General features: G+C 35.7%; 1 protein-coding gene across 6 annotated transcripts in view; it reads right to left on the bottom strand.

Annotated features, from left to right (window-relative positions):
• Positions 1-13464, bottom strand: part of STRN3 (striatin 3) — a 104892-nt gene that overhangs the window by 36922 nt on the left and 54506 nt on the right. For all 6 annotated transcript variants that reach the window (XM_027569654.2, XM_027569655.2, XM_027569651.2 and 3 more), the window contains exons 5-7: positions 10425-10598; positions 3014-3143; positions 1252-1393 (exon numbers count right to left, since the gene is read on the bottom strand). In XM_027569654.2, the coding sequence (XP_027425455.1) occupies positions 1252-1393; positions 3014-3143; positions 10425-10598 (446 nt within the window). The remainder of the gene's footprint in view (positions 1-1251; positions 1394-3013; positions 3144-10424; positions 10599-13464) is intronic.

Genomic DNA, 13464 nt, shown 5'->3' with positions numbered 1-13464 from the left:
TTACAAAATAATTATATATTTATATAATTATAAAATAACCTGGAAAAAACCCCTAGTAAGACTGAATGTGTAGCACAAAGAAGCTAAAGAAAACTTTGATACTTTTATCGTGCCCCCTGAGCAATGCTAATTCTTAAGAAAAGTAAACTAGAATATAGCCATTTTCAAATAAGTACAAAAATGTATATTCAAAGTCTAGAAAGTAATTCTGAAGTTTTTTCGTATTTTCAACTAATATGCCTCTTCTCTTTCCAATTAGAAGAAGAGATAAGTAAAGGTCTGAAACAATGCTTGAGAATTATAATCAATAAGAAAGTTGGTACCAAAATTCAGAATTTTAAGTACTTGAATTGTTATCAGGATAGTAAATAATTGTATTACCTATTAGGTTTTGTTTCTCCTATTAGCAAATTCAGGTTCAATACACAAATGAGGCATTTTTAAATTACATGTGTTCCCCATCACCAAAGTAGTTTTTAAGGAGCTTGTGATAATTCCTCCTGCTAGTAACTAAGCAACTTTGGTGTTCATTTGAAATGTGCATTAAGGTACTTAGTAACCTTCTCCCATGAAGCTCTGTAAACACTGTAAACCTGCCAGATAACATGCTGGTGTTAAAAGCTGATTGAATGCACAGGAGAGTGGACCTCAGCTACTATCTTAATATAATTTTTATACTTCTATTTTCTAATGGGGTTTTTAACCCTGTATAAATACAACTGTTTTCTTTTAGTTATGGCTGGATTATTATTAGCATTACATACCATTTCCAAAAGCTAGGCCCTTACATATGCACACTAAATATTATATGTAGTAAAGTTTAATACCTTCACTAAACCTTGTTCAATATGAAGCTATAATTCAGGATTAGTAGCTTTATTACTTTCTAGCAATAAGTCAGGTAACATCATATGGACATAACAAAAGAGTTAAATATTTAAACCTAGACTCATTACCAAATTAAATAATGAGAATGTTTAAAACTATATACATGTTTTTTCATTTGCTAAAAGGAAAGAAATTGGATTTCTTTCAACTTTAATTCAAGATAAGTTTCAAAAATCAAAATCCACCAAAAGTCATATATCAAACAATAGTTTTGTCACCAAATCTAAACAAATTGGTGCAAAATACCCTTGCTCTTGTTCAACTGCCATCATACATTCAAATACTCACATTCCACATATAATATTCAATAGCAATACATCTTTAAAAGCTATTCTCCCACCCCATATTTCTTTATCACCTTACCCCATTCTGTGCCATCCCCTGAACTCCGTGCTTCTCCAGCTCCTTCACCATCTTCAGCAGTCACTAAAAAATCAAATTCTTTCAGTGCTTCCTCAGTATCAGGATCATCAGTTAGGTCAGCAGCTAAACCTTCATTACCTATCTGTAAATGGAACATAAACCAAAAATTACTTTTATCCCTAGATTTTAAAGGAGTCCTTTATATGTTTTCACACATTTATCTTTATATTTGCACTCCAATTTTTAAATTACTTACATATACAAAATTTTAGATTTTCCATCTATTTCACCAATCCCAAATTATACCCTATATAAATGGTTCTTAATAGTACCATGTGAAGATTACTGTAAGATGTGATACAAGTAATCTGGTTGTAAAAAACAGTTAAAATACTGGGTGGCTCAGTTGGTTAAGCAACTGCCTTCGGCTCGGGTCATGATCCTGGAGTCCCGGGATCGAGTCCCACATCGGGCTCCCTGCTCAGTGGGGAGTCTGCTTCTCCCTCTGACCCTCTTCCCTCTCGTGCTATCTCTCATTCTCTGAAATAAATAAATAAAATCTTTAAAAAAAAAAGTTAAAAATACTAATTAAAAAATATTTAAGTTCTTTAATTATAATATTCACAATTACCCCTATTTATAGACCCTTTCACTCACTTACATTCTGATACATTGTGTTGAACTGACTTCACTCACTGAGAAATGCATATGTAATCCATAATTCACAGGGCTATATGGCATAGCTGGTAAGGATATTAACTGATCTTAAGTCAGTAGCTGTGATAATAATAGTACTTTGGCTCCCATGGAAAAAAGGGGGGGGAATCTCCATTTACTCAAGTTACACACATGAGTATGTTGCATACATGAAATGTGATAGGAACATTAAAAACTGCTTTAATAGCCCAGAAACTTTTCTTGAGGAACAAGAACATCCCAAGGAACCAAAATTTAACCTATCTACTTTTTTTTAGATACACGAAATACTCTATGTTACTGTAATAATTCATAAATGGATCATCTAATCTGTGTATACTCTTAAAGCTAACCCACATCACTGATAAAATTGGTAACTCAGTTTCTTAGGTTATGTGTAAAAGTAAATTTTTATTAATCCTTATCAAAGAACAAGAATATGGACACGTACATTTATAATCCAGTTTACTCCCTCACCCAGAGTGGGAGTATCCCTATTTTAGCTTCACTTTATTTATCACCTGTTTACTGTACATAAAGAGACAGTCTTCAGCAGTGATTCTTAATTGTAGCAGGAGTGGAGAAGGTGGTTTTTTGTTTTTGTTTTTTTAAAGTTTCAAACAGCTGGACTAGTTCTATAAAAACAGACCCCTCCCATCCCCCTTTTTTTAAGATTTTATTTATTTGACAGAGAGAGACACAGCGAGAGAGGGAACACAAGCAAGGGGAGTGGGAGAGGGAGAAGCAGGCCTCCCGCCGGGGGGGTAGCCCGATGCTGGGCTTGATCCCAGAATCTTGGAATCATGACCTGAGCCAAAGGCAGATGCCCAACAACCGAGCCACCCAGGTGCCCAAAACAGACCCCTTTTTGCCATTTAGTGAATGATACAGAAAATAATAATTTCTACTATACATGGGTAATAATAAGAACTGACAATATATAAAACTTTCAAGATTAAAAAAAAAAAATCACTCCCAATGTAACTTAAGACATCTTGAAAATTTCTATTCCAAATACATGTGTATGTTTATTTTAGCTAATAAAAATTAAAAACTGAGTTCCTACTTTGTGTTTATTTATCCGATGTTTATCTTTTCCTTCTGGGATGCCTTCAATCATGTCATTTTCCTCTTCTTCATCACTGTCATCAGCGTTTTCTAAAAAATTGAATGTCTCAAGAACATCACCAGAGGGCCTGTCAAAGGGGAAAAAGATGAATCCAAATATTCCAATGGTTAATTCTAATATTTCTGGTTCCTATTTTAAAACAGTACTTGAAAGTAGTATAGAGATTCAAACGATAAGCTATTTATAAGGTACTGCCTAAGTATTTAACCCAAGAAAAGAATGTTTTGAAGATTATGTTTTCTAAAGTAAAAGTGACTGTTCTGTTAAGGTTCTCCAATGTTTATTGGCCAAAATACTTTGAGTAATTACTCTATCAAAATCTTATAGTAACAGACAAATGTGGTATTATTTCTCAAAATAAAGCCATCATAAGCAAGCAAGCTAAACTTAGCATTTCTTATAGCTCTACAACCTCTTATAGAGGTCCAAATGTCTGAAGACTAAAACCTGCCCAGATTTAAAGTTATGGAATAAATCAGATATAGCTATTCCAATCCATTTCACAGATTTTCTTACCTAGAAAACAGGATTCTTAATATACTAAAGAAATACTTTCAAGTCCTTCAGAATCATTCAATAGGTAATAATGATAATCTCTTTTAATCTACCTATGAAGTCATTTTTTAAACTGTCATCTGAGTTCCTTTCTATGAGCAAAAAAGGGTTTTCAAAAAGTTGTTTAAATGTCTAATAACAGGGGTGCCTGGGTGGCTCAGTCCTTAAGTGTCTGCCTTCTGCTCGGATCATGATCCCAGGGTCCTGGGATCGAGCCCCACGTCGGGCTCTCTGCTCAGCGGAAAGCCTGCTTCTCCCTCTCCCACTCCCCCTGCTTGTGTTCCCTCTCTCGCTGTCTCTCTCTCTGTCAAAATAAATAAATAAAATCTTTAAAAAAAAATAAATGTCTAATAACAAAGCAAAAGAACAGTGGAAATTTCAGCCCAACACAGACTTTCACATTAAAAGTCTCTGCTCTTCTATTAACTAGATGACTGAATTTGGCCAAGTCACTTAAACCTTTTAGCCACAATTTCTTTACCTGTAAACTGTTTGGGTTGAACTAGATGATCTTTTGGTACCAAAAAAATAATCTAAAATTTGAAGCTTTTGCCCCTCCCTGTTTCTAAGGACACAATATAATTCAGACTTTTTTTTTCCTTTAAGGTGGGAAGGGAGGGGGAAAGGGAGAGGGGAAAAGAGAATCTTAAGTAGGCTCCACAGTGCAGAGCCCCCATTGCAGGGCTTGATCTCAAGACCCTGAAATCATAACCTGAGCTGAAATCAACAACAGGGGCACCTGGGTGGCTCTGTCGGTTGAGCATCTGACTCTGGATCAAGTCCCATGTTGGGCTCCCTGCTCTCTGGGGAGCCTGCTTCACCCTCTCCCTCTGCCCCCCTACTTGTGCTTGCTCTCTCCCTTTAGTTCTCTCCTTCTCTCAAATAAATAAAATCTTTTTTTTAAGATTTTATTTATTCATGAGAGACAGGGAGGGGGGGCAGGGGCAGAGGGAGAAGCAGGCTCCCTGCGGGGCAAGGAGCCCAATGTGGGACTCGATCCCAGTACCTGGGATCATGACCTGAGCCGAAGGCAGATGCTTAACCGACTGAGCCACCCAGGTGCCCTAAATCTTAAAAAAAAAAAAAGGGGGAAAGAAAAGAAATGTCTGTCTCTAAAGTGAAACTCATATTTTAAGTTTTTAAAACTGTATTTCTTTTTTTTTTTTTAAGATTTTATTTATTTATTTGTCAGAGAGAGAGAGAGAGAGAGAGCATGAGCAGGGGAAGCTGAGGCAGGAGCAGGGTCCCCGCTGAGCAAGGGCCTGATGTGGGACTCAATCCCAGGGCCCTGTGATCAGGACCCGAGCCCAAGGCAGACGCTTAACCGACTGAGTCACCCAGGAATCCCTTTAAAATTGTATTTCATCACAGCAATACATTTGCATGGCTTTAAAAGACAAATAGAACACAATCCATAAAAGAAAATGAATCAGACTTCCCAAAATTAAAAACTTTGTTCTTCAAAAGACACTGTTAAGAGAACTTAAAGAAAAGCCTACAGATTGGGAGAGGATATTTGCAAGTCACATATTTGATGAAGACAACCTGTGTCCAGAATATATAAAGAACGCTTAAATAACAGTAACAAATAAAATAAAAAATGGGGACATTATTCAAATAGACACTGTATCAAAAGCTACACAGATGGCATAAACTGATGCTCAACATCATCAGTCTTTAGGAAAATGAAAATTAAAGCCACCATGGACTATGAAGGGTCTGAGACTTTATCCTACTTGCATGCTAATACACTGTTTCTTTTGAGATGCTTCTTTTTAGCATTCAGGATGATGGCCTTTGTATGTTTTTTTTATTTATTAATTTTATAGTGTAATTGGGAAGAATCCTTTCAATGGAAACATCCTTGAAAATTAACATTCTGTAAATGTATTCCAGAAAATTTCCTTTTATTACTAATTTAATTTCTTTTCAAGAGCATTTTACTTGTTCTCTCTGAAACTCCTAGTCAGATGTTGGCCCTACTGAACTGATCTCTGAATTTTCCTATCTTTTCAGTCCCATTTCCTCTTTCCTCTTTTTGGAGGGTGGGGGTGGGGGGGGTGATTCTTCAACCTTATCCTCTAAGTTTTATGTGGAAATTATTTCTATCACACCTTTTAATTTCTAATAGCTCTTTTTTGATTTCTGATTGAATCTTTTTTAGAGCTTTTTAAATTCAATTAACATATAATGTATTATTAGTTTCAGAGGTAGAGTTCAGTGATTCATCAGTTTATATAATATCCAGTGCTCATTACATCCCGTGCCCTCCTTAATGTCCATCACCAAATAACATCCTAATTGTTTTGCAGAGGTATTATCTTCTCTCAGTCTTTTCAGAAGAGTAATTATAGTTTTGAAAATCTGCTCCGTTTTCTTTTTTTTTCTTGTTTTTGTTTTGTTTTTGTGCTCCCTGTTTTGAGTTCCTTTTTTCTTTGCTTCCTTTATCTCCAATTTCCATATTAAAGTCTTTCCTAAAATGTTCACCTTTAAGAGTGAGGCACCAAAAAGCTAACTTATGTATTACATGGGTGAGGTTTTGCCAAAGCAGCTGGCTTCACTTCTGCATGATAGGACAGAGGCTCACCATTTCACCGGCAGATCCCAACTGTCAGGACTATTAAGTCTTTTCTATTTAATGTGATAAATTTCAACATTCTGCCTGGAAGGGATATAAGACCCATGCAAACATACCAGAAGCCAAATACTAGAAGAAAACAGGGGATTTCACTGCTCAGCTGGAGATTCAGATAATCCTCCTGTTTCCAGTTAAGTAGATTCTATCCTAGAGTTGCTTTATTTCTTAAGAAATCACAAATCATGGTTCAGCTTCACTGGAAAATATACCACCACAGGTGGAGGGGTGTTCAGCTTGCTACACAGGATAAAAGAAGAGATCTGAGATTCTAACTACCTCTTACATAAACTTTAAACCAATGTTCCAATCATAACCCCCTCTAAATCCAATCCAGATGTATCTGATACCTCTAATTCCTTAGCCTTTGGAGCTTTGCTGGCATTTTATGACTTTAATTGGCTTATTCCTTTTCTTATTATTGCTCCTGAATGCCCTTAGATTTAAGGCATGTGATATTCCTCCATATTCTTTCCAACTTCCGTAATTGTTAAGCTAACCCTATCTGATGTACAGTACATCCTCTCATTTTTTCTACATATTCAGTTTTTTTGTTCTTATGTGTTAATGCATCTTAAAAAGTCTTTAACTGTAATTTCAACAGAGGTTCCAGAAGGCCCACAACTAGAATGTGACTTTATTAATCCATGATGCTTAAGAAAAAGTCTTTGTCTATGGATTTTTTAACATTTTTTTTTCTTTGCCAACTATTTATTTACTATCCTCTCTCACTGTAAAAAGAAAATCAACGGAGTAAAAAAATTAAAATGTCCAGATGAGGAGAAAATAAAATAGAAGCCAAGAGCAGGGTTGGTAAGTAAAAGGCTAAAAGTCAGTGGGGGGTGGAGGAGCATGTATGCAGGGCACAAATATGGCAAGATTCCAAACAGAATAAAAAGAGAAAGGGAGCAACTACTGGAGGTTCACAGGTAAATCAAACCAATGATTCAGAAGCAGCAAAGCTTTTCCCAGTTGCAAGATCTAAGAGAACTCTGTCCTCCCATGAATCCTCATAAAGTAGACGCTTTGTGACACAATGCACTAGGCATCCACAACACCCCCGCTACAATAAACCAACCAATACAAGAGTGACATTCACTCAGCAGAGTCTAGTAAATATTACTCTGGTAGGGTCACATTTCAACAGGATACACAATATTTCATCATAGCTAGTACTTACTATGTGCCAGGCATTATTCTAAATACTTCCCTATTAATTCATTTCTTCTTCACATTAACCCTACCATCACTATTTTACAAGTGAGGAAACTGAGGCACGGGAAGGTTAAATACCTTGCCCAAAGTCATAGCTAATAAGTGGCAAAGTCACAATTTAAAATCCTCCTCAGAATTCACGTTCTAAACCATTAAGCATACTGCCTCTAATAATATGATCTAAAATTTACCATTGCTCTCCTGGTAAACATTAAGATTGCTTCTAACTTTTTACTATTATAAATAAGAATGTGATAAACATCCTTCTGCTAAAAATCTCAACATGTTAGAGATCATTTCTCGCATTCTTAGGAGTTTTCAAAGGCCCGAATAATAGCTGAACCACACAAACGTGCAGATTCAGAATATGTAACTATACTCATTAAGATGGAAATCAGCCTTGATTAAGAACAACTATTACCTAAACATCTATGGACACATGAATGGATTAAAAAAAATGTGGTATATACATGCAATGGAATATTATTCAGCCATAAAAAAGGAAATTTTGTCATATGCTACAACACTGCTGAACCTAAATGACATTATGCTAAGTGAAATAAGGCGGTCAAAGAAGGACAAACACTACATGATTCCACTTCATGAGTATTTAAAGCAGTCACTCACAGAAATAGAAAGTTGAATGGTGGTTGCCAGGGGCTGATAGGAAGAGGAAATAGGAGTTGCTATTCAATAGGTATAGAGTTTCAGTCATGAAAGATGAAAAAGTTCTAGAGGTGTACTCTACAACATTGTTTTTATGGTTAACAATACTGCACTGTATACTTTAAAAATTGTTAAGAGGATAGATCTCATGTTATGTGTTTTTTAAACACAACAGAAAAGAAACCTATTAAGGTCTTAATCTTGCAAAGGCAAGAAGCTTTACAAGAAAATTAAGTCTGGTGTGGAGATTTAATTCAGATTCAGGTGTGCTAAACTGCAGTCCTCTAAATATTATAAATTCTACGAACTACTTAGCCTGATAAACTAACAAAAATACTTTTGCTTTTTCTCTTATACCACAAAAATATTCTGTGCTTCCTGAAATACAGACTAAAGAAAATAAGAGCTCTATCTGATGTAAAATGTTATTGAAGAGACCTTCCTTCTCAGAAATAAAAACCCTAAAGCAAAGGCTTATGTTAACTTGAAATTTTTAGTACATGTTTTAAACAAAAGCATAATATCATGAAATACAGCTAAGGTATGAAATAATGCTAGTTTTTAAACTACACTATTATTCATTTCTTAAGCTCTAAAGGAACTCAATGTTAGTTTCTTTCCATTCTCTTCTTCTTTTCTATGTCTTTCCAGAAAACTTATGTTTTCAAGGTGACATTTAGTTGGAGGGGAAAAAAAGGTTAAAAAAAAAAAAGTTCTACCTACTTATTAACACCTTGATTTATCAAGTCTGTATTAACCAAAGGTACATCTGATAGAAAACATCAAATTTTGATGAGGACATGAAGAAATTTCTGGTGGGAATGTAAAATAGTTTAGCCACTTTGGAAGAGTTTGGAACTTCCACGACAAGGAAAACACAGAGTTACCATATGACTCAGAAATTCCAGTCCTGGGTATATACCCCAAAAAACTGAAAACATGTACACCAATGTTCAAAGTAGTATTAGTCTCTATTTCAAAATGTAGAACCAATCCACAAACCCATCAACTGGACAAGGAATGGATAAACAAAATGTGATATAACCATAGAACAGAATATTATTTGGCAATAAAAAGGAATGAATTACTGACACACGGATGAAGCTTAAAAAATATTATGCTAAGGTAAAGAAGCCACTCACAAAATAACCATTTATATGAAATGTTCAGAATAGGGAATCTATGGAAACATAAAGTAGATTAGTGGTTGCCTAGGGTTGGTGGTGAAAGGAGTGCAGGGGAGAATGGGCAGTGTTGGCTAATAAGTACGGGGTTCCTTTTGGGGATGAATATTTTCAAAACTAAGACTGTGGTGATGGCTGAGAGACTCTGAATATCCTAAAAACAAACTACATATTTTAAACGGCAGAAATGTATAGTTGTGAATTTTATCTCAGTAAAGACATTAAATTTTAAAAAGTATAACTGGTGGCTTTCTGAGCCCAAATATAACACAAAACCTTGTTTCTTTCATACTTGTGTGTAAGTAACCATTGCTATTCTAGTTATAGAGTACCATGATAATTTATTGAAAATACCCTAGCAAAAATTTAAATCAGGAAGTTAAAATAGCTCTGAACTACATGAAATTACTCCCAAACTGAATTTTAATTTTGCACCTATTTCAGAACTATAGCCAATTTCTTGGTATCAAAACATAAGATAGGGAAGGGTATGTGCTATGGTGAGTGCTGTGAATTGTGCAAGACTGTTGAATCACAGATCTGTAATTCTGAAACAAATAATGCAAGATATGTTAAGAAAAAAGAAAAAGAAGATAGCAGGAGGGGAAGAATGAAGGGGAGTAAGTCGGAGGGGGAGACGAACCATGAGAGATGATGGACTCTGAAAAACAAACTGAGGGTTCTAGAGGAGAGGGGGTTGGGGGGATGGGTTAGCCTGGTGATGGGTATTAAGGAGGGCACGTTCTGCATGGAGCACTGGGTGTTATGCACAAACAATGAATCATGGAACACTACATCAAAAACTAATGATGTAATGTATGGTGATTAACATAACAATAGAAAAGAATTTTAAAAAATAAAGATCTGTATGTATGAGATCAAGACTTCCAAAAAAAAAAAAAAATTAAGATATATCAATTTAAAAAGCACCTGAACAGAAAATTTATTTGCCCATGGTGCCATGTAGGAGGGGAAAAGTCTTTAAATCTGAACTCTACCTGCTTTAAAAATCGTTAACAGTAGTAACAAGAAATTAAAGAGATTCACAGTACCCATTATATAAGCAATGTTAACCTGTAAGTACAGATCATACCTTTTGATTTCTTGTCCTTTTTGCTTAGGAGATTCACCTCCATTCAGGATCTGTTCTAAGTTCTTTGTTTCTACTGATCCATTTGGCTCTGAATTGGACAGTCCAAGTAATGACCTTACCCGCTGAGACCGTACATCTAATATTGTATCTGTGTAACCTACTTCCTGAAGATATCTATAAGAGAAAATTTAAAATATTAAATCTCATATATTAATACCTGCAAACTTAACTCAAAATCATATCAAGGAATTTCAGAAAAGCCCATAACCCTATAAAATATAATCTTCCTTTCCCTCAAAACTTTCTTCTCTACGGACTAATTCCAATTCTAAGAGAAGGCCAATTATAAACTGAAATTTAATTAAGAAAGCATACAGTATGGCTAACACTAATTAAGGGCCTAAAAAGCCCAAGAACCCTTAAAAAGCTTTAGGAGTTGATGATATATATTACTTAAAAAGTCCACAAAGTGGTAAAGAATGAATAGAACTAAACCTCAGAACTGTGACATGCTAAGTTTAAACCTGGGTTCTTAGCCAGAGGATGATGGACAGGTTAGTTCTCTCTCTAGGATCTAAAATCTGGTACTGAAACTTCCTGTGTATCTAATCTAGGATCCAGGATGAGATTTGAAAAGAAAAAAGGGACCAGATTATGACATAATACATAATGGGTCATGAATGGCTTTGTGTGATCAAGAATTTCTTCTTAAAGGATTTCACAGGCTAAGGGTGTTAAAAGGAGTCTCAGACACTACTGGAAAAGAACAAAAGATTTTTACATGAAAGCTAACAACAGGGAGACTGGTTAGGACACTAACACAACAAGAAATAAAACTGAAGAGAAAAAACGTGAGAAAAATAAGCAAGATATAATCTTAGAGACTTGGTGCACAAATCAACATGGCAGCAGAATGAAAGGAGATGCAAGAATTTTAGAAAAATTTCAGGTTTCTAGCTTAGATGGTGGTTCTATTCAATGAAATGAAAAATAAAAGTGTTCGAATCTGGTTTATAGGGTACCTATCAGATAATCATGTCATATCTACGAAAGTGACAACATTTATTAGGCACAATAATAAGAAAGGTCAAAGCTCAGAAGAGACTGGACTCAGTAAACAGATTTGGGAGTCATCAGTGTTTGATGGTATTTAAAGCCATGGATTTAAATGAAGTTACCCTGAGAAAAAGCTCTAGAACAGAAAGCCTGGGGACACAGACATCTAAAGGGCTAGAAAAATAAGAGAAAATCAAAAGAAAATAAAAGCAAACACTTGAGAAGTAAGGGTGGGAAATGACAGCGGGGAGTAAGTAAGAAAAAAGAGCTCAAAAAAGAATGAATAGTTAATGTCAAATATTTCCAAAAGATCAAATAGGAACAAAAAAGGTCTCTTAAGTATGTTTGTGAGTAGCTTCAATGTAGTATCAAAGTGGAAAACAGAGTACACAGCTGAGAAATGAACAAGGAAGACTATGGAAATAAACTGTCAGAGAAAGATGTGGAGAGATAGCATATTAATCCAGGCAATAACATTAGGCTTTTATAAGAGAAATACTGTATAAGTGATTTCTCTACAGCTACTGTACTCTTCTAACAACTGCAATTCTCTTTTGCGGGAAACAGCTGCCAGCACACTCTAACCATGCGGCGGTCTGAATGCGCAGCCAAGATCTCACACAACTAGGTAAAAATAACTGACTCATGGGCGTTTATTTGATCAAGTTAAGCCAATTCTGACTAAAACAGGGGGTCCCCTGCCATCTGGAGAAAAGTGGTTTTCAGGAGAAAACACTGAAACTGATACACAGAGGAGAAGAAAACCAGAGAATAAGAACCTATCATGGGTGTTTCCAGTCCCTGAGAAGTCCTCAGGTTTATGTCAGCTCTTGTCTTCCGGATACTCAGTTATTCAGCACTTTCCTCAATTCTGCTGGCATCCTTCCAAAGAATAATCTGTTTTTACTAAAGTTTGTTCAAGTTTTAGTCACTAAGAGTTTGGACTGATAGTTTCAAGAGTTTGAATGAAACACCAGAAACTAAAGTGATCACTATGAGGTTTAAATACATCTACAGAAGGGAAAGCAAAAAGTTAAGGGAGTTCTCACCTGAAAGCCTTCATATTTTCAGTTAAGCAGAACCTGAGGTGCTCTAATGAGTAAGGCAGAATGGGCTGAGACAGGGTAAAAGTTTAGAATATCTACTGAGGTATAATGGGAGCAGGACGTGACCAGGGTTATGGAGAAAGGCTCTCTGTAATGTTTGTACAGGAAACCATGAATATGTAAGGGCATTGAGAGGACTCTGATTTTTCTCCAAGATTTAATTAGAAACAGAAGCAGCAGAGACAGCAAGACTGAACTAGGGCTGAGATACTGCAGGTATAATAAAATGACTGGTAGGAGAGGGCAGAAGAAAGCTAGGGGTCCTACCAAAATGGTGATGGATGATGGGGTCTAAGGTAGATCTAGGTAAAAATAAAAACAAGAAAAGCCCACATCAACAAATAAAGTAAAACCAACCACAACTCAAGGAGCTTAAGGGGAAAATGAAGTAGCCAAGAAGCTAAAGATCATGGTAAGATCAGAGGGCAAATAACATGGGAGTTAGGGGTGGAAAAGGCGGAATATAAGACAAGTGTTGGATCATGGAATATTCCAGAGTAGGGTAGTTCTAGGCAGTAAGAAGATCAAAGGTCTGATCACATTTCACAGGGTTACTGAAGTGAAGCTAAACATGCATAGAGTTGAGCAGTTTGAATAATTGTAAATTACCCAGGCTATCATTAGTACACAGGTACCAAAGCTTTAAAAATATAAGGCCGAAAAACAAATAGATAAAAGACAGTAAGTAAGATATGCCACACAATTACTTCTAATACAGCAAAGAATTCAAACATCAAAAAGGTTCCTCAAAAATTCAAGTAAAAGTAGGATTTGGCAAGCCACTTATGAAAGGTTTCAGATAACCAGTTAAATTCCTCTATAAACCAGTAATACTCCCACTTAAACCCAAGTCTGTGAATTCTACAGTGATGAAATGA

The sequence above is a fragment of the Zalophus californianus genome, chromosome 6, assembly GCF_009762305.2.
Source record: "Zalophus californianus isolate mZalCal1 chromosome 6, mZalCal1.pri.v2, whole genome shotgun sequence".
NCBI classification, from domain to species: domain Eukaryota; kingdom Metazoa; phylum Chordata; class Mammalia; order Carnivora; family Otariidae; genus Zalophus; species Zalophus californianus.
The sequence above is the reverse complement of the archived record's forward strand: the minus strand, read 5'-3'. Positions and strand labels throughout refer to the sequence as shown.